The sequence below is a fragment of the Cyprinodon variegatus genome, unplaced genomic scaffold (genome assembly GCF_000732505.1).
Source record: "Cyprinodon variegatus isolate N-32 unplaced genomic scaffold, C_variegatus-1.0 Scaffold836, whole genome shotgun sequence".
NCBI classification, from domain to species: Eukaryota; Metazoa; Chordata; class Actinopteri; order Cyprinodontiformes; family Cyprinodontidae; genus Cyprinodon; species Cyprinodon variegatus.
Genome location: NW_015151289.1, coordinates 129,838 through 153,458, shown reverse-complemented (window position 1 = coordinate 153,458; position 23,621 = coordinate 129,838). Strand labels below are relative to the sequence as shown.

The window sequence follows — 23,621 nt, the reverse complement described above, 5'->3', positions numbered from 1 at the left end:
AAACTGTCACCCTGGATAAGTTGACTGATACACAGCTGTCAAGGCCTTAGGCAGAGCTGTGCTAAAGGCACATGTTGATAATTCAAAATAGGATTGAAAAAAAATGGTGGAACCGGGGATTGTTGGAGTTTTGAGGTGGGGAAGTGTTTTCATCCCATTGCTGATTACCTGGAAAAGAATTGAGGTGATTCACCTGGAAATACACCAGGTCGATTACTTTAGTTCCAGGTTCCCATTTCTAATCTTTTTACACAATGCAAATGGCTGAATTTTAATTCATATTTTCTGGCAGTGTCTGTACAGTGTCTGTATAGTATCCTCAAAAGCATAACCTGGCATTTCATGACAGACTATCTGTTTGAAATCTAAAACTATGTTGTGTGATGGTAATTCAATATGAAAAACCCACACAGAAAGAAAAGAAAATTAGAAGAATTTTATTGATACAGTTACTTTAGTTTTTGTCTCTCAGACCTCGGCAGGAAACATTAGTGCTGAATTTTGCTTTGATATGCATAAACAGGAGTAAAGAAAAGGGATGTTCCCCCAGGCCTGAAACTGGTGGTGGAGTGGAGATAGATGAAGTTGGTTCAGTCCATGGCTGCTGGTTGGCGAGATGGTGTGCTTGAGCTGTAAGGAGAGATCCAATGGACTGCATGAGCTGATACTATTGCTTCACTCGTGGACCTGGAAGATGGAAGTCCAGCTTGGATAACACAGGTTGCATGAACCTGTTCATGATGAGCAAGCATGAAGCAACAGTGTAGATGAAAAACTCCCCTTTGAGAAGAAACCTCTGGCAGAACCAGGCTCAGCATGGCGGTCTTCTGCCAGATCGGTTGAGATGAGACAGGGAACGCAATAAGAGTCAATGGTGGAGGAGGGGCTGGAGGTGGGTTGAATCGGGGTAATCTGAATCGAAGTCTGACATAGAGGAACCACTGCCTGTGCTTTGGGTAGCAAAATGAGAAGTGGATTTGGAGACCTTTTAATATGAACTTTGGAAGCTGATTGGCTTTCGTGGAGGTATGGTTAAAAACTTAGTACCCACTCTCCTACATGTTTAGATGCAGTGATGAAATCATGCAGGACTGTGGGACCTGATTGAAGACCCTTTGTCTGGCTGTCTGAATGGGTGTCCATAGTCAATCCTTGAGGGCAGGCATCCTGCTCTTTTAAATGTGTTCCTGCTTCAGTAGAGCCCTTCTCTCTGTGTATAATGTGCATCATTCTCTAGCAGAGCCTTCTATTACAGAAGACAGCAGTAGGACTATGATTTGACCTCAGAAAAAACAGTTTGAACTACAAGCAGAAGAGGGCATGGCTCCCCAAATCCCCATTTATTTCTGAGACTTCAGGATTTATGTCAAAAACCTTAGATTGTGTACCTCTCCACTCTTTCTACAGACTGACTGGCTTCCAGATAAAAGGTATATTGGAGGATATTCCTTTTCTAGATGGATCATCAAAATAAGTGGTCCTCTTAATTGTCAATCATTCTGGTGATGAGTTTGAGTAAGGCCGTCCTATGTGCTCGCACCCATTTTCCCTTACCGGTGGTGAGTCTGGCATAGTGGGAAAAATTGCAAATGTTCTTTTGGAAAGTAAGCTTGAATGAACATTTAAGCAGTGTGCACGAGAAGAAATGGGCTTGTGCATGCTCTCGCACACTTTGAATAGGCGTTCCCTGTCGAGAGCGGGTACAAGGTTGTGCATGTGCATATTTTTTTTTGTGGAGAGGGCGGGTCTTTTCAAAAATTTGCGAAAATCCTCCACTATACCTTTAAGTGATACAATTCACTTTCATCTTAAAGAGGCTAGAGTCCTTCCTCTTGTTTGCCTAAATAAAACAATTTTGATATTGTCTCACATTCAGAGCTTGATAAACACATTCAAGGCAACATTTTATAAACCATGCCCTGCATCTGTGTGTGGCGACTCTTGAAGCCCTGACTGCAGCTACCTTTTCTACTTCTTCTTGTAAATCTACCAAACTCTGGAACTGGTTTTGCCTCCTGATCCTTTAAAGGCTCTGTAACCTTGACCTGTTCATGTTTTTACACCATACTTTTTCCTTCCACTTAACTCTCCACGAAATCCTGTATACAGCACTCTTCAAACAGCCAGGTGTTTCAGCAACCCCATTTTGGGACTCAGTCACCTGGTGGAGGTTTGCTATACTGTCAAGTCAGAACTAAGATTAAGTTAGCTATAACATCCATCAATCCATTTTCCATTGCCCTTAAACCAAGCAGGGTCGCAAGAGGTGCTGGTGCCTATCTTCAGCTGTCTACAGACGAGAAGCAGGGTGGTTATAACATCATATTTCTGTATTTAAAACTTCCAAACATGTGTCTTTATATTTAATATCTAAGTTTCACAATTCAGTTTCTGTAATACATTAACTTTTAATTGGTATTCTATTTTATCATGAACCACCTTTATTTGGATAATTTGAGTTATATATACACATAGAATGTAACCTTGACTACATCCCAACTAGTTTCTTTTCTGCTTTTTACACAAGAAAAGACATTAGATGTTGGGTCAGTCACGGACAGTATATGCGGGTACCAAAAACAAGGGTTTTTTTTATAGTAAAGGCTGTGATCTAGGGTTTTAGAAATCACATAGGGATAGTGATAATTAAAAATCGTGGGCAGGACTAAAAAAATAAACTTTTGATGTCAGTCAAACGGCAACATTTGAACAAAGAGCAAAAGAACATCATTCATTTTACTTCTTGAGATTATATCATCCTGGTCCCCACCAGTGAAATACATTGACTAGATTATTGATCAGGAACTAGAATCCCACAGGACCACCGAGAAATTGATAGGTGCGTATTTACAGATATGAAATGTGCAGAAGTACAAGCCCTCTCACAAACAGGCCCTTTCAGCTCAGTATAAAGGGTCCAAAGACAGAGCCTCCCTGTGCCATCTCGGTCCCTTTAGCTTCTTCCCAATTCAGTCAATAGTTTTCCATTAGGAGGGGAAGCATGTCAAAGCAACTTGTGACCTCCTCTCGCCCCCTTGGAGCCCATCGGCCTGTGATGTGCGTATCAATATGAATTTCATCCCTTTGCACCCATCAGCTGCGAATCCTGATGTCCATTAGTCTCAAGTATCTCTTTCCTCCAACTTGTACTATTGATTTTAGTGTGTCTTTGTGTTCAAAACATGTAGAAGGATCTTAAAGACAAGGACCACTCCATATGGCCATAGTATTTCACTGAGACATCACAAATTATCCTCAGTCTGCTAATTAAGTAACTTCCTTCTGCTTGTATATGCCACTTTCTCTCTTGTTTCTGCCAAGTTTCTTCAAAGCAGACTCCTGGATGTGGATCAGATGACATAAGAGGTCAGAGCTGTGCCCTTGAAGGTCAGAGCTTTTCATCTCAGAGCCACAAAGATATGACCTGTTGTCATACCGAGGGACAACACAGCATCTCATATCCCTTGAGACATATACATCTACATCTGCTAGCAAATGGTTTTATACTGGTTTAATGAGTCATGCCAAAAATTATTTTTTCCAATTTTTCCCCAGTGCAAAATTATATGATTAAATATATTTAACAATGTCGAAATAATTAAAATAAGAATTCTGATTATTCAACCAAATCTCTGCTCAGAAACTAGCAATCTGTCTTTGGTTTTCCATGACAATTAAAGTCTCATTAAATAGTACAAGGAATAAACACACGATGTAACCACAATCTCAAAGGACAGTATAGGAAACAGGATAATAGTATTATGTGAAAGAGGGGGTGTTTTGCAATTCTGTTTTTGAGTAAAAAGGTGATGGATGTTTGGGATCCTGCTTATTATTTTGTTAAAAAAAAAAAAAAAAGAACAAAGAAAGATAGGTATAATAAAGCAAAGACAAATCGTTTCGATTTAACAAAGTTGACTTTATTTAAAGATATAGAAATTTCTCATTGAAAATCTCTCTTTAAAAATGTTACATTTACGGCCAATTTTCATCAGGGCCATTTATCGTAGGGCTCCTTTCAAAGGCTGCCAATGGCCCCCAGACCCCACAATGGACACACAGAAATTTATGCAAATATAAAAAAATGCACTTAGTATGAGTTTGAAATTAGTGTAGGTCAACATTCTTTTATATAAGCATGCATTAACCAATCAGCTTTATGATCTGTCAAAATTCAGACAGCCCCTTAATCACCATTTTACCATGAAGGTATAATTCTTGACATAGTTACCTCTAGTATTAATAAGAAATTATATTTCCCTAACAAAGATTTACAATGCACAAAGCAGGCTAAAATAAAAACCGAAAGACACTACACAGGTATAAACTACTTGTAGGGATTAAATGGAATTTCTATGACTAAGAAATTAAAGTGAAATTGCTGAGTTTTCCTGTTAGTGTAAAGGTTGTAAAAAAAGAAAAAAGAAATAAACATGGTTGCCTAATGCTTTGTCTGCCCCCACTTTAATTTAAAACCAAATGTCCTAAATCAACCTTGGTCCATCTGCTTGCTGCTCCAGAGCCCCACTAGGCAATTGAAAATAATGCCCTGGTTTATCCAAAACCAGCATTATATTTCACTTATTCAGGCCACCTTGATTGCTGGACATTGCTGCCCCTTCACTTGGCTGAAAATTATATCATGTCTAAGCTGTTTAAAACACTTTGAATTGAAGTGGCCAAGTCACACTTGTGCACATTGTGGAGGAGAAGAGGACTTCTTACAGTAAATGATAACATTTACATAAAAATTGTGTGGTAGCTATCCACACCCCCATCTTCTACTGTATACAACCATGCAGCACACACAGTGAAGACAATTTTGGAGACAACAATTGACCTTTAGAAGGAAGCCAGAGTTCCTGGAGAGAACACATGCATGCACAGGGATAACATGCAAACTCCATGCAGAATGACTCAAGGGCCAGGAATTGAACACAGGACCTTCTTGCTAGAAGGCAATAGCGCTACACACTGCACAGCCCCACTATGGTACTTTTCAGCAAAATGATCCATGTAGCAGAATCTGGTCTCTAGCCTTTTGGTAGATTCTGGGTTTGCACAATTAAAGAAACTGAAGTATATTGGCATTGTTGCAGAGAATAGATGATCATCTAGGGGTTGCCTAAGAATAAATTGTAGACGCTACATTCTGTCTTTCCCTCTCTTTCACTGGACATCTGGCTCTTCTAAAAACTTTTTCTTTTTTTTTTTGCCACTGTTCACTGCTCTGACATCTTAGAAATTGTTGAAGCTAATAAAGATATTTCTGCACAAAGTGAAGAAGTTCCCGGAGGAAGAAGAGGGATGACCTTTGGCTTTATTTGTGTCATTACACTCATGCAGGACCTTTTCATCAGATATGGTCATTGAAATCCCTGAGCCCCTATTCAATTTGCAGAGGCACCATGTCACTGCAGACCACTAAAGCCGACGAAATTAATGGATCAATAAGCCCTTTGAAAGCCTGATGGGACCGTCCTGGTCCCAGCAGTTGCTATCCAGTTACGGGTCATAATGAATGGGGTGTTGTTTATGTTGTAAAGTGCAACGTCACTGAGCTCTTTGAACAAACCACCAGAGCACAGCTTTGTGACAACTACAGATTTTACAGGGATGTCAGGGATCAGATAAAATGAAAAATATATACATATTAATTGAAATTATTAAATAAGAAATTAAATGTACCTCTGTGTAGTCATAAACTTGCTAAAGTAAAACAGTGGCCATTTTCATCACAATGTCACAATGTCAGGATACTTAAGGATTGCTGAAAATCTATCCATGGCTCTGTCCTTTTAAGATGTAAAACAATCAATGGAAAACCCTCATTATGTTTTTGACTTAGGCAACTTAAAATAAACAACAACCATTTAGATAAGATGAATAAATAAATACAAATATTTAATTTTAAAATATGTTATTTAGAATAATAAGGACAATATTTTTGCCTTATTCGTTAATTGTATAAATGTTAAACAGCAATACATGAAGTGTTATTAAAACGTTTAGTGTTTAAAATAACTACAAGTTTAGCTTTTCCTGGTCAGTCTGTACTGTTTGCCAACCAGTTGCCAGGTTTGGTAATGCTAATGTTCACCAAATTAAACATTCAACTTAACAGTTCAGAAGAAAATCAACATCTCTGCAAGAATTCGGAGACCCATTGCTCTCTTAAGACGGCACCAAAGCTCAAAAGCTTGAGCAGTGTTTGTTATTGTTTTGCTTCTTTTGTGTGTGTGTGTGTGTGTGTTTGTATATTTTTATTTTATTCTTAGCTTGAATCTGAGAAATGGCTTCAATTTCTGAGAGATATCACAAAGCTACTAGGATATGGCTGTACCTGAGCTCCATGTCAGGTAAATTCAACCTACTGTTCCTGTTGGAGCAGAATTCTTTCATATCGATGTTGGAATCAAAATCAGAAGTAAATACTTACATATTCTGGACCCATCAAAATGTCCCAAATAATTTTTTACCATTTTTTATTCTGTACTACTCTAGATTTTTTGTTTGGTGAATATGTGGCTTTGACCTTTAACCTGAGTAAAAATAAAAACAATTATCTGAATAATTATCTATATAGGGAAAAAAGTTACTCTTGGGCACATTTTGTACATGTTTTGAAAAGTCTTCCCTGGGAAGGTCCATATTCTCTGGTTTTACAAGTTATAGCAAGCTGCTCAGGTCGTTAAACACACTGCCTCCATTTCTGAATGTCAGTGTAATGTTGCTTTTCTGAAATGATGTGTTATCTTTGGATAGATGTACAACATCGCATCCTTTTCAACGTGTTCCACTTTTGTCGAATCAGTTCACAGGGTAATTCCCCCCCAAATTTTGGGAATCAGCGGGATGTTGATAAATGTGAGACACACCTAGGTTTCCTTTAGTCAGTATTGGTTCTTTCCTTGAACTTTCCAATAGGATTCTGCACGATAAGACGTGCCTGGAACACCTCCCAAATGAGGCATCCATGGGGCATCCAGGACTAATGTCCGAGTCACCTCAGCTGACCTCTCTAGATGTGGAGTTCGTGCCTCTCCCGAATGACCAACACCTCACCCTACCTCTAGGGGAATTCCCAGATATCCTTTGGAGAAGGCTAATTTCAGCTGCTTGTATCTGGGATCTCGTTCTTTTGGTCATGATCCAGATTTGAAATGTCGGAATGTAGACCAAACCGAAACATCAAGAGCTTTCCTTTTAGCTTACGTCTCTCTTTGACCAAGCCTCTCTTTCTTATTGTCGAATCATGAACTCTGACCTTTACTGAAGTAATTGAGGCCTTTTTATAGGTTATTTGGATGTCTATGTACTGGTATTTTTGGTTTGCCAGCTACTCACTATTCTGTTTTTTCTTCATTTAAGGGTAATGCTTTTCATTTAGATCAACCTTAATAATGGGTTTGGAACTAAAGAAAACATTTACAGATGTTAATACCATGAATTTCATTAAATTAGGCCTTGATGTGATTCTATTTAAAATCAACCTTCTAATATAAGAGGCTTTTCCTTTTTTAACAATAGGTTGATTAGGTTTTGAATATTTTTCCCCTTAAATCATAAATTCATAATTTCCTTTTGATTTTTTCCCCTCAAGTACAGTATGAACTGATATCATACCATATAAAAAATATTGTGTTTTTTCTAATGAGAAAGACAAAACAAAAGAAATCTTAAGAGGGCTAACTATTTTTACAAATGCTATGTTGAGGAAAAAAAATCTGAATACCTGCACTTTCCTTTCTGCACAACTAAAAAGAAAAAAAATATTTACAACCACTTGTTCAGATAAAGACTTGTTTCCAGATAATTAAATTCCTTTGCAGATTTTTACCTTTTGGTAAATTAATCTTACAATACATATATTTGTTTTGACTGTAGACAAAAGCCTAGTACTGTATGTTGATAATTTAACATATGTCTCTTGGTTTTTTGACACCACCCAGCATTTGTACAATCTGTGCTTAAATTTGACTTAATAGCCTTTACACTGCAGTGTGTTGCAGTAATTAAGGTTCAGTCTAACACACCATTAAGTTGAGTCATGGTAGTTAGTAGCTGGAGCTGATCCAGCCTTACTCTAGGCATCATAAAACATAATTGGTAGTCATTACAAATCCCATCTGAGAATGCATGTTGAAAGCTCCAGGCTAAACAGCTTCATGTTTTTTGTAATTTTAGCTGTGTGGCTCATCATCAGAGCTGTTTAGCAACTATCCCAAAGCTCTCGTCTTATTAAGAAAAATCTATTGGTGAATGATTTATACCCAAAGCTCAATGGAAGAAATCTCTTGTACACCTTAATTACTCTTGTCTGAATATTTCTATTTTTAATTATTTACAATATTTAAAAATATGTTGCAAAAGTGCTTATTTTGTTTGAGATTGTTCACATTCTTTAATCTTACAAAAAAATGATTTAATGTATCTTATAAGAATCAAATGTTAGAGCAATGTAAGATATGCTTGTATGGTGAAGTGCTGTTGTGTATGGTCCCCTTCTCTTTGATACACCACGGTAAAATCCAGTTTAACCAATTCTGTTCAGAACACACCTAATTTAGTAAACAGAACCCAATGTTTGCCATTTAATCTTAGCATAAACTCAACAGTTCTTTGAAGAAAATAAAAACAAAAAGAAACAAACAGGGAGCAAAGGGCATCACAGAGACTAAGGAATACGAAAGAAAAGTGTGGAGCACAGTTGTGCTATGAAATAATGTCACAAGCTTTGAGAGTCTCACACTGTCCTGTTCAATCATGTTCAAATGTTAGTGGTATGACACAGGGCAGGAAACATCTACCAGAGAAAAGCTTGGTTGCTTTGCGGGTGATCAAAGGACACTCAGTTAAATATGATAATTTTATTGAGATCTTAAACAAAAGGGACAGATGGTTTGAAAAAGAGATGAAGAAAGCCATCTTTTCAAAGGTAGAAACGCGTAAACTGAAAGTGGGGACTGTAGCTTTACCTCCCAAGTATTTTACCCCTTCTTCAAGCTCATTTAAACAAATCACATAAACAGTCTTATCATGATTCAGATGCACAAGTACAAAACTTGCATAAAAAAACATACTTCAAGAATGCAGCAGAATAAATTATGTTTATGCATTTAGCAGACACTTTTATCCAAAGAAACTTACAAAGTAGGCATTAGCATGAAGGGTCTTGCCTAAGCACCCACACTGGCCACTCTTGATTGGAGATGCCAGGTATTGAACCTAGGACCTTATACATGGAGCATGGGCTCTACCACTGAGATACATTCCCTGCATATTGGTTGTTCTCAAACTACAGATTATTCAGTTTAAACCACAAGAGTTAAAAAATATGAAACTATTTCATAAAAACCGGACAAAGCTAAAATTGCCCCCGATTTAAACCTATTTTTTGGTCGTTCTGGGGGAGTTGCAGATATCCACAGCTCAGACAGACTCTTTTAAATGGGCAGCAATTGGCACAAAACAGGTCTTAATGGATGAGTTGCAATGCAAAAAGTGAAGTAAAAGTATAATATTTTCTTAAATACGTTTATTTACACATGATATAAATAGGTCAGTAAACATTTGTCTAAATGGTATGAGTCCTTAAAATAAGAATGAAACATCTCCATTATCTTATTTCAGTGTGGCCAAATCATTTTATTTGGTAAAAAAAATCTGCATTTTTCTTTTAAATCGACCTTTACAGTGAAGGTAAAAAAATCTATATATATATATATAAAAAAAAATCCTATTTGCAATTTAATTATGAGCTAAATTAATTAATCCAATTATAAGCCAGGAAGGAGATGCAGAATATATCTATATTCTATAAATATCTGTATATCTAATTTGTCTGCATATATATATATATATATATATATACACGGATTATTTGTATATAGATATGATTTGTGAAATTTTGTATATATATCTATATATCTATATATATATAGATATATATATAGATATATCTGCAACATCAACACCAAGTCAAATTATTTTTTAAGTACTAACCTACTTGGCCATAAACTTGATTCTAATTCTGATTCTGGATTAAATGACTTGATTTAAGTGACTCCTCAGAAGTCATATGGAAGAGGAAGCTGCTCAAATGAAAACAAAACAGTCAGGCCTATAGTAGAACGATAGCCGGCCAATATTTTTGGCAGTTGTTCAGGTTTTCTTCTTGTATCCGTATCAACAAATGGGTGCATTTGTCGAGTCATTGCTGCATTCAGCAGCCATGGTTGGAGTCATGTGAAGCTGATGTATGGCATTCCCTCCATTTAGGATCCACTGCTGCTTCTATTTATTTGTTAATAATTGTTCCTTTTTTTTTATTTTATTTTAAGTCATGTTTAAAAATTTTTTTTTATCTTAGGGCTATTTTTATTATCGGCATCAGGAAGAAAAGGCAATATCTGCTTCAAGAATTGGCCCCAAAATTTCGGCAGCACATATGAGGGATCGGTTAGACTTATGTCAAAATTATCAATATCCGCCGTATAACACCTGTATGGGTCTATCTCTAGTCTAAAGGCAAAGCCTGTTGTGTAGAGAAAGACAATTACCAAACATCACCCTGGACACACCAATCACATAGAGAAAGATGGTGGTTTCAACATCGTCCTGTGAGAGTACTGTAGGTTTATTCAACAGGAACGAGGGAAGATAAATAGAGCTTAATGCAGAGCAACCTCTGAAGAAAACCTTGCTACAAACTCCCCCTTCCAGCATGAGAAAGATAAAAGATCAAAACAAAAACCTGTTTTAAAAAGGTCTATTAATTCTAAACCTACTTTTGAGCAACTACTGCAGCTTAGAAAAAGTAGAGTACGCCTCTGACGTTTCCCAATCCAACACAACAGAGCTTAACCAACTTTTAAAGAAATAAAGCAAATGTGTTAGTCTTTTAAACTGTTGAAAGTTTAGTTTTTACCAGGAGGATTCCTGCTAAAGGTGTACTAATGCACAATGTTGTTTATCCATACTGTACATTTTACATAATATCAGAACCATGTGCCTTGTGGCTCATGATTTAATGTTGAAAAACTTGTTAAAGTAAATGAGACCAAAATACCACAAGGTTTGACTTCTTTCTTGAAACAATCTTTGCTTTTACTAATTACAATTAGTTAATTGCAGGTATTAAACTACATCACAACATTTCCCACTGATCAATAGCTCCAAATAAGCACACAGAGACTCCAGCCCTTAGCTGTCTAAACTATCAAACCCAGATTTTAATGGATCTTTTTTCGCCTGTGACAGATGAGGCTGTGGGGTTTCAGTCTGGCTCGGCGCAGACTGTGAGCAGCCGGTGGGGTCATTTGAACCTTGCGGTTGCAGATGAGAGAGCATTGAGAAGCAAAGAGCCAAAGCTGCGTTCACAAGTGGCCGACAGTGGGAGAGTCAGGAAGTCTGGCGACTGTAAACACCATCCAGCATCCACACTAACCGTCCGCACACACTCAAACTCACACACTGTAACCCACACTAGGATAGTTTTGCAAATACAAACCTTATTACAACCTTGATCAAAACATTTGCAATATGTATTATCAGCAGACAACAACAGTTTAACAACTTATAATTACAGCTTTATGAAAAATATTGTTGCACCAACATTTTAAGCATAGCTTTTACCAGTCTGAATCAAAAATAAAATATCTAGGGGCTTTATTTTTAAATTAATGCCCTCAACTTAAATATAAATATAGGAATATGACAGTTTAATAATCAAATTCACATTTAAAAGTCTGGATTACTGATTAATAATTATTTCCCTTATGCCTGGTGATCCAGCTACATTTAGAAGTGATATAATACACAGTATGCGCCCTCAAGTTTTAAATACAAGGAGTAACAATGTCAGATGTAAAATTCTTGAGCCGCAAAGCAAATACAAGGTAAAAAACTTTAGACTTTTTTTTTGCATCATCTAGTTTAGTTTATTTTGTTATAAAATGTATTTCTGAATGGTTTAAATTCATGATAAAATAAAAATTCTAGAAAGTAGTTGGACTGGAAAAAATTAAGTTTAAAGGTTTGCACAAGATTTTAAAACACTTGGAGTTATGACAGAATTCACAAAACTCAATACTCAATAAACTCAATAAATTCAATTGGAAAAGCTTGGTAATATTACTAATGTGGCAAAAATGATATTTAGTCTTGAAGATTTCTTTATCTAAAAAACTAAAAAATGACATAGTGTACATTACGGTTCTTTTTTTCTCTTCCTATGACGTTTGGATTTTATAATTACCTGAAGATTTGAGTTACATTATTATATTATAGTTTCCAATTCCAGTTTCATAATTCCATTGTTATTGACACTTCTGTTAAAGATGTTCACAACACCCTTAGTATCTTTTTGTTTTTGGATACTTGGCAAAAAATACGGATGCTCTTTGCTGCAGTTTCTTAGTAAGGAGCTTTAAAGGTTTTTCTTTTTTTGTTTCTTTTCACCTGCCTTACCTCTGCACTATAAACATTAGTAACATAAACATTGCTTTATATATTTTTTTGGTATTATTGCACTATTGACAATAGATCAATGGGTGAAGGGAGGCAAATTTAAAGTAGTAGTTATGCATCCGTAGCTGTGGATCTGACTTGCTTGTATTTTCAGTGTCAATAGGCCTTTGTGCCACATTATATTTATTCCTCTACAAATCAGAAGGTCTTTGTGCTCTAATGAACATATTGGTGATTATTACTAGTGAATCGTTTTAGATTTCAAAATAAATTCAGGAGTTTCAATAAATGTGACTAATGTGATTTGGTTTATAGAAATATAAGTTTTCCTGCACCAAAGACATTTTCTCACATAAGTCATTTTATAAGGTTACGCCACTGAAATAATATGTAAGTACAATTCTAACTCTAAAGGAAACCAATTATTCTAAAAAAAAAAAATGTATATGTAAAATACATGGTAGATAAACTATAAACTAATATGTTATCATTTTTAAGAGAAAAAATAAATACAATAGGACCAATTTTCATGTCCCATGGTTTTTCTTGCGTTGTTACACACAGTTTGACCTGTGTGTATGCGTGTTCATATGGGTGTAGCGTCAGCAACGTTAGCAGTCTGCCATGATTCGTTCACAATTTTTTCCCTGTTTCATACTCAAACAGTAGGAATTTACCAAGGTTAGAGATGATATCAAGTTGAGCTAATATTAGCATCATTCCACAAATTACGTAAATCAAGTAGGAAGACCAAAATCATGCTCTTTGAGAAGCCTAAACAATTAAAAAAAAAAAAAAAAACACTTTTTACACTCTGGATGGTCTGGCAGGTTTTAACTGAGGCCCAACACCCAAGTGATGACACTTTTAAGAAAATGTTCAGATAAAAACAAATAAACAACTTAATAGGGCTGTCAATAAAGATGAGAAAACTGTAATTAAAAATTACCTCCAGCCTAAATTGATAAATGAACCTGCTAGGAGAGTTAGTAATGCTTTTCATTTAAACTTCATATAGATACATGTATGAAAAGCTGACAACAGAATAATTAATAAAATATTTGACCTCAGCTGTTCAATAAAAGCTAGCTGGAGTAGAATGCTGATTGGTTTGTTTTTTTAAAGACACACTCAGCGGACTTTGTGACTAGAGTTGATACATATGAGTTATTTTAAATGACTCCTCAGGCAAATGTGAAGTGCTTGACACTATCAGTGCTACAAGCAGGGCTCCCCTCTTGAAATAAAAACTATATAAGTTGGGATAAGACGGACCTTCGTTGGCCAGGTCATCTGACCTTGAAGAACATATCGCTTTTTGGCCGCAGGCTTTTATATAGTCAGTAATCTACTGGTCATGGCTGAGGCAAGTAAAAAGTTTAAATCTTCTGAGATGGCTAAAAAGAGAAAACGTAAAAGGGATCGTGTGTGAAGAAAAACAGGAGTCGATCATGGAAAGGAGTTTGTTCGTTGGCGAAGGCTGAAAGAAGAAGCCGCATGTAAAACCGATTCTGTTTTCTCAATATTATTATTATTAGACTGTTAAGTTAACACTTAGCTCCTAGTATTCAGTCATATATATTTGTTATTATTTCTGATGTTTAGTGGAAGCAAAATACAGGCAGTTACAGGTCTAGCGCCCCTAGTGGACAAAAGTTACATGTTGTGCCTTTAATTCTAATAAAGTCAATTGAAAAAATATTTTAGGGGAAGTGAATTTGGTCATACGCTGTAAATTAGACCTAGATTAATTTATGTGTTTATGAAAAGTATTTGTTCTTGTAATGTATGCAGTATCGGGCCAAAGTAAGTTCACCCTTCAATTTTTTAAATATCTTTTTATATAGATGACTCTTTAATTTAATGTAAATCAGTCAGTGTACAGCTTGTGGGGTAAATTTCCTGTCCTCCTGATGTCAGTGAAAAAGAATACACACCTATGTGTGTATTTTGCCTAAAATGATATTATGCACGAGCCTTAACTTGTTTGAGCAGCAGTTCACAAGAACTTCACAAGCTGATTTTCAAGGAGAGCAGATCAAACTCTGCCTCAGTATTTCAAAATATTTATGGTCAGTCATGGATTCCACAATGAACTGTAGCTTCCAATAGCCAGCAATGCTCATCGAGTCTGCAAACCATAATACCACCACCACTGTGCTCTACTGTATGCAGCACTCACTTATCTTTGTACTCCTCCCCCAGTTGTTCCTCTATCTTTATGTAAAGCAGGGGTCTCAAAGGTTGGTCCGAAAAAGTTGCCCTGCATTTTGCATATTTCAACTTCCTGATGAATGCCATTCACCAGAAGCATGTTAATCAGCAATCAGTGGAAATCAGGTGTAGTGAAGCAAGGGCAGCTGATACTTCTTCACCACGAGGTACCATGTTGGACTCCCAGCGATGATGAGAGAAGGCAAGAGCAATAATATCAACTTTAATACACCTGCTTCCCCATTCATACATAAGATCTTGTAACACTAATCACACCTTGGAGGGAAATGTTTAATTTGGCACAATTTGGACATTTTCACTAAGGGGTGTATTCACTTTCCCTGTCAGCGATTTAGACAATGATGGCTGTGGGTTTAGTTCTTTTTAAGCAGTCAACAATTTTGCCAGGTTATACAATCTGTTTACTTTTTTTCTGTTGTAGTATTGTATATAATGCAGTATTTACAGAAACATGTGGGTTGTACTCACTTATGTGAGATGTGATACTGTGTATAGATTTATAAAAAAAATTGTCCAAAAAAAAACGTTAAACCAAATTATTTGTTGTTTTTTTCTTTTACAATTTATTACCTTTTAAATCACCCCCATATGCTCCAATTAGCCCCAGTTTGACATCAGACAAACAATTTTCTTATCTTTTTGCAAAAGTTGAGAGTGTGCACTAGCAAAGGTAAAAGACTGGAATTCAGCAGAAACAACAAGCGATCTGCAGGCAGACTAAGTGGGTGAATGAGCAGGTTAATGGTGACAGGGCCTTGAATGGCTGTGACAGGGAGAAAGCAGCGACAGGCTCCAGCGCTGAGAGGGGAAGTGACCCGGAAACACTGAGTAAAGTGCAGCTTGCCGGGCCCTATCAGAGAAAAAGGAGAAAAAAAATCTGTGTAGAGGCACTGAGGTGAATCTGCTTAAACACACATTTCGCTCAATCCCTCGGTGTTTCTTTAGTGATGCATAACTCAGAGAAACAGTGATTAGGAGTTTGTTTTTCTGCACCCATTTGTGCACACACGCATTGACAACATAAACAAACTCACACTTAAACTCCATAAAATACCAGCTAATTGGAATATAAATGGCCTTAGACCACCTTAAGGACCACGCTCTTCATTTTTCTCTAGATAGCACAGATTTACTGCTGCAGCATAAAAATCTACACCCTGTAGACAACAAAAAGCATTAACATTAATGGAGTTTATCATGAAAGGTGACACAGTTAGCTGTTTCTCTCCCCAAAAAGACATTAAATCAGAATATGTATTTATATCAGTTACTGGAAATTAAAAAAGCTTAGTTAAAGATTCAGAATTTGGAGGACTAATTATAATAACATCATTTTATTTTTAGCACTTAGACACAGGTGGCTGAAGTTACTCAAAGCCAAATCTACCATAAAAAAGTGCTCCAACCTGTTGTGAGTAACTGACACAGTTTTTTATGCAAATAAATAATTTGATAAAATCACATAGAAATTTTTTTTATTCTACATCTGTCTTGGTTAATATTCTAACTTTGTTAAACCCTTTTCACTTTTCTACCTTACTTTGAAATCTCCATATGAATCTCTAAATGTATACAAAAGTTAATGATTTTTGAAGATTATGTCAATTTTCCACAAAATAGCTTTTTTTTTAAGTATTCAATCAATAATTTAATGAAATAAAAAGCTTCTTAGAGCTTATTTCTAATAGACTTGTGACAGGTAAAGTTTGAACAAACTCAAAAATGCAGATCACAGTAAAAACGCATGCATATAAGTATAAAGAAATATTTTTTTTTATTTTTTATTTGCTTTACATTTTATTTGAAGTATTTACGGACTTCTCTTTTGGAACAGTGAAATAAACTGTCCTCTGCAACATATTCGGCTGCACAGATCTATATCAAAGTACCAGGCTTTCAGTAAATCAGAAAACCATTAAAATGGCTGGAGTTTGCTTTTAGTAAAGTTTGTAGACAGCATTATTAGATTATAAAAATTATATTTAAAAAAATCCTTCAACTTATTACCTAAAAACTACAAAAAAAAAAGCTTTAATAGTATTTTTTTTTTATTTCCGTTCAGTGTCTGTATGGATTGCATATATTCCACTTTTAATTGCAAAACCTTTTGTTTTCATGATCAAAACTGCGTTCACAGTTTAATAGTCTTATGGAAGGTCAAGTGAGCATAAACCGTTGAAAAAACAAAACAATAAGTCGTTATATAAATACAGAAGTTCAGAATCGCGCGCGCAAAAACGCACACAAGTACCGCGCAGTAAGAAAGTTGATTTCTCACTTGGTACATTCAATCAGAGAGACTTGATGCGATATAATCCTTGCTCTGATGATTTTAAACGCCATTCAATAATAATAATAATAAAAATAATAGTCATAATAATAATAATAATAAAAGTGGCACATGCATTTTTGAGACGTATGTTCAACAAAAATACCCAAAGCGGCCGCAAAAAATACAAAAAATAAAGTAATAGAATAATATGCTGATCGCAGATGATTGTCGCCCGTAGTGTCCAAGAAAAAAAGAAAAGAAGACATCAGTCTGTATCAAACAGGCCAAAATATTTGCCAGAGTTGGAGAAGTAGATGTAAGGCGCAGCGTTCGCAGTCGGATAAACAACGGGAAAAGGCATCGGTAACAAACATCCGCCCAGCAGGCTGCTGTCTTTGTAAAAACTCGCCAACTGCGTGTTTTTCCCCGCCTCAGAGAAATGCTCCGCGCCCAGCGGACTCTCTGTGTCTGTGGACAGCTGTCTCTTCAGCTTGTTGCGGCGGTTCTGGAACCAAATCTTTACTTGGGTCTCCGTGAGCTGCAGCGAGCTGGCGAGGCATGCCCTCTCTGAGCTGCTCAGGTAGCGCTTCATGTCGAAGGTGGCCTCCAGCTGGAAGATCTGCCTCTTGGAGAAGATGGTGCGGGTCTTCTTCTTGACCGTGGCTTTGGTGTCGGCGGCAGACGGCTGGTGCTCCGGACCGTGCGCAATGTGCGCACCCGGAGAGGATGGATCGGTGGGTGACGCGCTGGTCTTCCCCCGATCCGCTGAACGGGCTGCGGGATTATCTGTGGATAGAGGCGACACTGTTTTAAGCCTAACGCGCACTTTTGATTTCCCTTAGTCTATCGCATGTGCTTAAAAGAACAAAAATAAACATTTTCTGTTTGTTAGAAGCATAAACACGTGAGAGTCACCTGTCTCATCGATGTGCTGCTTTCTCGGGACGTCCCACACTTCCTGACATCTCTGAAAATCATTTTTACACTCAGTGTCCTTTAAGACGTCCAAACGCGCACAGTCCTGCCGCTGCTTCAGGTTTAAGATGCTGTCGATGGTGAAAGTAAAACATGAGCTCCGACTCGGTCCGTCTTCTTTGCTCATATTCCCGGGCATCTCATGCGCTCCTGCTGGTTTCCACACTCACCGACCTCTCCGGACTCTCCGAGCCGCATCGCTCTCCTCCACGGCGGAGACTGGGGCGCACAGGAGCCGGGGATCCCGGAAGGCTGCGGGATCTGCAGCCTCTGATTGGTGGCTGCGTGGAAGCCGACGAGAGGCGGGATCAGCGTTCACGTCTGCTCGCCATATTGTAGCCTCCAACTTTTATTCCATTCATGCAAATTTATGCGCGCTTGATTTTTTTTTCTTTCCAACAATGCAAACAAATTTCAGCTTTTTTTTTTTAACTCAGAGCTCAGTGTTAGTGCAATAAAATGCACCATCAATATTCAAAGGTGTTCAGATTTTTCTAAAGCCAAACTGAAGACATTATAAAGAATAGTTCAGTCTGTATAAATATAGAGATATAATATTAATTTTTTTCTTTGAATATTTCTTTAAGAACTTTATAGCCCTGAAATCTGAGCTACATTGCTTGAATAATTTTTTTATTTTGCATACAATCTCATTCATACCAAATGGATGCTCTATTACATCATCAAATGCTTGCATGCATTTTTCTTGACATATGTTACTAAACATGTACAAAGGTCTGCCACAAATGTATCTTAATTAAGGAGAATGTGTGCCTCACTATGCCACTCTATATGGACTAATAATATTGCATTCAGATTGATAAATAGTCGCAATAAAGTACATTTATTTAACAGATGACCTCTGCATTAAAGTTATCTCAGGAATCTCTCAAATTATATTAATTAATCCAAATCAGAGCAATCAATAATTTGGACTTTGCAGATCATGTTGGGAGATTTTCCTGAATACCACCTTGGGTGTTCTCTGTTCTTTTTCTCTTTCTCCTCGGTTTCTGCTTTCCATAGTGACAATAGGAATTGTAAAGATCAGTGCTCCATTTTAAACTGCATTTATTAAGTAAACTGCCCCCAAACTCTAACTAAGTTGTTTATGCTGCCCTTGATGGCAAAAACTCTCATCAAATATCTTTTCAGGATGTCTAGTCCATTTTTATCAGCAAAATGTTAAAATCTAGATACAGTGGAAGCTTTTTAAGATTGTATGGCCAGTTATTGTTATGCCACAGCATCTAAACTGCTTTTGACAAGTCAAACTTATGTCACTCTAAAATTCTTTATTCTTTTGTTTTCCTTTTTTGGGACCTATAGTTTAGGGTTTGCCTCAAGTACTGATGGCTAAACATTCTTGTCAGGATTTTCCAGTAGAAAGTGGTTTAATCTATTTGGGCAAGTCATCCACATCATAAAGCAGCATAGCACCACTGTGAAGGATGCCATAATATATTTTTTTCTGAAATGTTTTGTTATATAAAAGTGTGAGCACCTTTGAAATGTTTTTTATTTTTATTTCAATCAACAGAATATCTTCATTTTCTTTCAACATCAACTTTTTGGTAGTAGGTTAGTTTTCTGGCAAATGTGCTAGTGCTGAAATTCAACTTGCTAGGTTATGACACTTTTGGGGATTTTTTTATTAAATTTTTTTTATTCTTTGGTACTCATCAATGAATGCCATTTCTTTCCATCCTCGTTCTTAGTGTGTAGTCTTAACACTAACCTTAACCAACTCAAGACAAACCTTCAGAGACATAACTATAATTTTAGATTCTTTTGTGGCCTCCTGGATGAGCTGTTGCTCTGTTCTTGGAGTCATTTTGCTAGGCGGGCAACCTTCCCAGATGCACATAAACTTTTTTTTCCAGATCTGTTTTGGAGTTTCTGCATATTGAGCAAATAAGTGTTGCTTTTTAGGATATTTAACCCCTCTTTGAGTACTCTACAGTTAGAGAGGCACAATGTAGAACTTTTGGCCACTAGGGGCGCTAGACCTCTAACTGACCATATTTAGCTTCTACTAAACATGGAAAATACTAACATAGATATATAACTATACTAGCGGCAAAGTGTTAACTTAGTAGTCTTTGGAATGAACTCCCCCTGTCCCTGCGCTCTCTGGACTCGGTGGTTATCTTTAAAAAGCAGCTAAAAACACACCTGTTTTCACTAGCCTTCCAAAGCACATAGTGTGTTGTTTTATTCCCTTATTTATTATAGCTTTTATTGCATTTTATCTGTTTTTACTTGTGTTGTTTTTATGTTATCATGTGAAGCACTTTGTGACTTTGTCTGTGAAAAGTGCTATACAAATAAAGTTTACTTACTTACTTACTTACTAGTCTAATAATAAAGTTGAGAAAAGAGAATCAGTTTTGCACTCGGCTTTTTCTTTCAACGAACAGACTCCTTTCCAAGATCGACTCTTGTTTTTCCTCATGCATGATTCCTTTCACGTTTACTTACCAAGATCGACTCTTTTAGCCTCCTCAGAAAGTTTAAACTTTTTCATTGCCTATGCCATGACCAGTAGTCGAGCCGGTGGAAAAATGGTAGATCAAAAGCCTTATCTCCATGATGACATAAGAGCCTGTGGCCATAAAGCTATATGTTCTTCCAGGTTACATGACCTGGCCAACGACAGTGCATCTTCTCCCAACTTATATAGGCGGTATTTCAAGAGGGGAGCCCTGCTTATAGCACTGATAGTGTAAAGTGTTGTATATTGGCCTGAGGAATCATTTAAAATAACTCATATGCGTCGACTCTTTAGGTCACATGGTCTGCCTTTAAACATTCCTATCTCAGGCCCTGACAAAGTCGGGTTTGAGTATATAAGATAAGTTTCTTTGTTGGTTAGGGGTACGACAAAGCAGCCGTGAAGCCAACTAAATTGGAAACCAACTGCCAACCCCTGCGGCTTCTCCTTTATAGCCCTATGAGAATAACCCTACCAGCCTATTTTCGATTGCATTTTAGAAGTTGTAGAATTTATTGTGGATTTTATACTCACTACTTGTTGCTCCTCAGTTGTCGGTCCACACAAACACCTTTTTTTTCTCTCCTGAGTTCAGTGTTTAATTCCTATTTCTCGCTTCCTTCTTTGGCTTTCGGCTTCAGGTGGGTTCATCTTTAAGCTTAAGCCTTTTCTGTGGGGATACCTTATTCAACTTCATGTTGATGTAATCTTAGTTCAATCTGTGCTCAGGTTTGCTGGTTGTGAATTAAAAAAAGGTTTACAACAATGTTCATCATTGTAAATCTACAATTTAACAAATGAGTAATACACTTTTCTCAGATTGACCCTGGTTGATTTGAATAAGTTTAATCCTTCGATAAATGAAATCATCATTGGAAAAGAGCATTTAATGTCTTTGATATCAAAATGTGCAACATTATTTCCAATGGTGAAGTGCAACAAAAAACAACAAAATAATAGTTTGTGAAGTGGAAAATACTTACAAAGGCTGTTGTCCATAGTGTCATGATAGTTCCAAGCAGTCGCTCCTGACTTGAAGACAGCCGTTCAATAACATGAATTTACCACAAAAGAACCCAAAGTTAGATTAAGATTTCTTGACTGTAAGCCACTGCAGTACAGTGAACCCTTTCATTTGGTCAGAAACCAGTTGGAAAAGATTGGTGCTTTGTGAAACGACATATAATCCAGCTAGAAGGAACCCTTAGAGGATGTGTGATTGTTGTACGTCATACTTGGAGGGACATACATGCTTAAAAGCAGGGGGGCGAGATTTACCATTGGGCAATACTAGGCAGTTGCCTAGGGCCCCAGGTTCCTGGGGGCCCCATAAAACTCTGTTTATATGTATGTTTAATACAACTATTCCTTATTTGTGCACATTAATGATGTTTTTTGATAAAAATCCTTTCGCTAAAATGCCATCAGAACGGTTATAATATTAAGTGTCTCTCAGTGTCACCAAACTGGATAAATCCATTTGCTGCACATGTTCAGAAAGGTCCAAACAAAAAGCAGCAAACCATTTGAAAACAAATGATGCGAAGAGCAGTGTTGCAAAGTTAGCGCTTCTTTCATAATATTTAGTGACTATTTAGACCCCTCTAGCACTTTCATTTCAAAAATGGCGCCTAGTGCCAAATCTAGCAACTTTTCCTGCTACTCGAGACTTTGTCGACAACATATAAAAGCACCAAACTCTGCTCTCCAGAGCAAGTAGATTGGTAACCCCACTTCCTGCTCTACTTTATCTTATCTCGTGTTATGATTCATGCAGCTATTATTTAATCCTAATGAATAATGGAGAACAGATTAGCAGATCATGGCTTGTCTACAGTGAAAAGAAGGACTGTGTTATGGAAACACAGGAAGAAGCAATCATCTAAGTGCGCTTAGTGCGTGGAAAAAATCTTTCATTCCATTTGAGACAGCATGAAAAGTCAGCTGAGTTTAAAACATAGATAAGAAAACAACAAGAAAAGAGAGAAGAACAGAGGGACAAAACGTAGAACAAATAATGTATGTCTAATCTAGTAATATTTCTGTATCTGTATAACGGGTCTGTTTTATGTGCCGTATTCTCAAATCAGAGGGCCCCCTGCCTGTCTTTGCCTAGGGACCCAAATTTCCTAAATCTGCCCCTGCTTAAAGGTATAGTGGAGGATGTTGTTTTTCTGGGTGGGTCATCAAAATAGGTGGTACACCTAATTGTCAATCATGTTTACATAAGGCCGTCCTATGTGCTTGTCCCCTTTTTCACTTACCGGTGGTGAGTCTGACATTGTGGAAAAATCACAAATCTGCTTTTGGAAAGTAAGCTTGTATGAGCGATGCAGACGGCAACTTTTAAATAGAGCTGCACGAGGAGAAATGGGCTTGTACACGCTCTTGCGCGCGTTTAATAGGCAGGAGCGGGTACAGGGTTGTGCATGTGCATTTTTTTCCTACAGAGTAGAGGGCTGGTCTTTTGAAAAACGTGCCAAAATCCTAAGCCATACCTTTAAGTGTTTTATAAAGAATTTATGTTCATTGTAGATTAATCACATTGAAGTCTGACCGGACTATGTATTTTATATTTCAGATTTTTAAAGATTCCAGATTTTCTTGATAAAGTAAGAACATGTCCCCTTAGTTTAGTTTGATTTTGCACAGAGCTCCACACAGCATGAAACCCAGGCAACATTACATGGACATTCAAACCAGAACAGAAAACTAATTTTGGGTTATAAATAACATAAATATGTGGGGATTTTTTTCTTAATGACTGGTGATGCCCTATAACAAAATGGAGCCCATGGCTGAGAGCCATGTACTTCTCCCTGAAAGAAAATCAGCACTGTTAGCTTACATGTGAAAGACAGACAACATTCCAGTCCCATTAGAAAAGTCCACTGCTTAACATCTGGATGAGAACTGTGCTTTTGCAGTCTGTGTCATTGAGTTATTTGTTCATACTCCATAAACCATTTATTAAAATAACATTTTTCTGGCACATTAGAAACTTTGTTTGCCAACATTTTAAGGTCTGAGCTAAATAATTAACAAGCATTGCAGCTGAAAGTTGTACTGTTCCCAATTCAACAAAATTATTTCTGTTAAAAAGCCATAAAAGCAAAACGATAATCAAAAATAGAACTTTTGTGGCCACCTCTATCGTGTGAAAAAATGAAATAC

General features: G+C 36.9%; 1 protein-coding gene across 1 annotated transcript; it reads right to left on the bottom strand.

Moving 5' to 3' along the window:
* Positions 1-14,441: 14,441 nt before the first annotated feature.
* Positions 14,442-18,182, bottom strand: LOC107099075 (homeobox protein HMX2-like). The gene is made up of 2 exons (XM_015397045.1): positions 17,894-18,182; positions 14,442-17,764 (listed from the first exon to the last, which is right to left on the bottom strand). The coding sequence occupies exons 1-2, from the start codon at positions 18,090-18,092 to the stop codon at positions 17,244-17,246; spliced, it is 720 nt and encodes a 239-aa protein (XP_015252531.1). The 5' UTR covers positions 18,093-18,182; the 3' UTR covers positions 14,442-17,243.
* Between the last annotated feature and the right edge of the window lie 5,439 nt (positions 18,183-23,621).

Excerpts from the sequence above, each read along its gene's own strand:
- LOC107099075 (XM_015397045.1), bottom strand. The coding sequence starts at position 18,092 with ATGCCCGGGAATATGAGCAAAGAAGACGGACCGAGTCGGAGCTCATGT. Across the intron at positions 17,765-17,893 it reads GCAGCACATCGATGAGACAG|ATAATCCCGCAGCCCGTTCA; the intron begins GTGACTCTCACG and ends CTCTATCCACAG.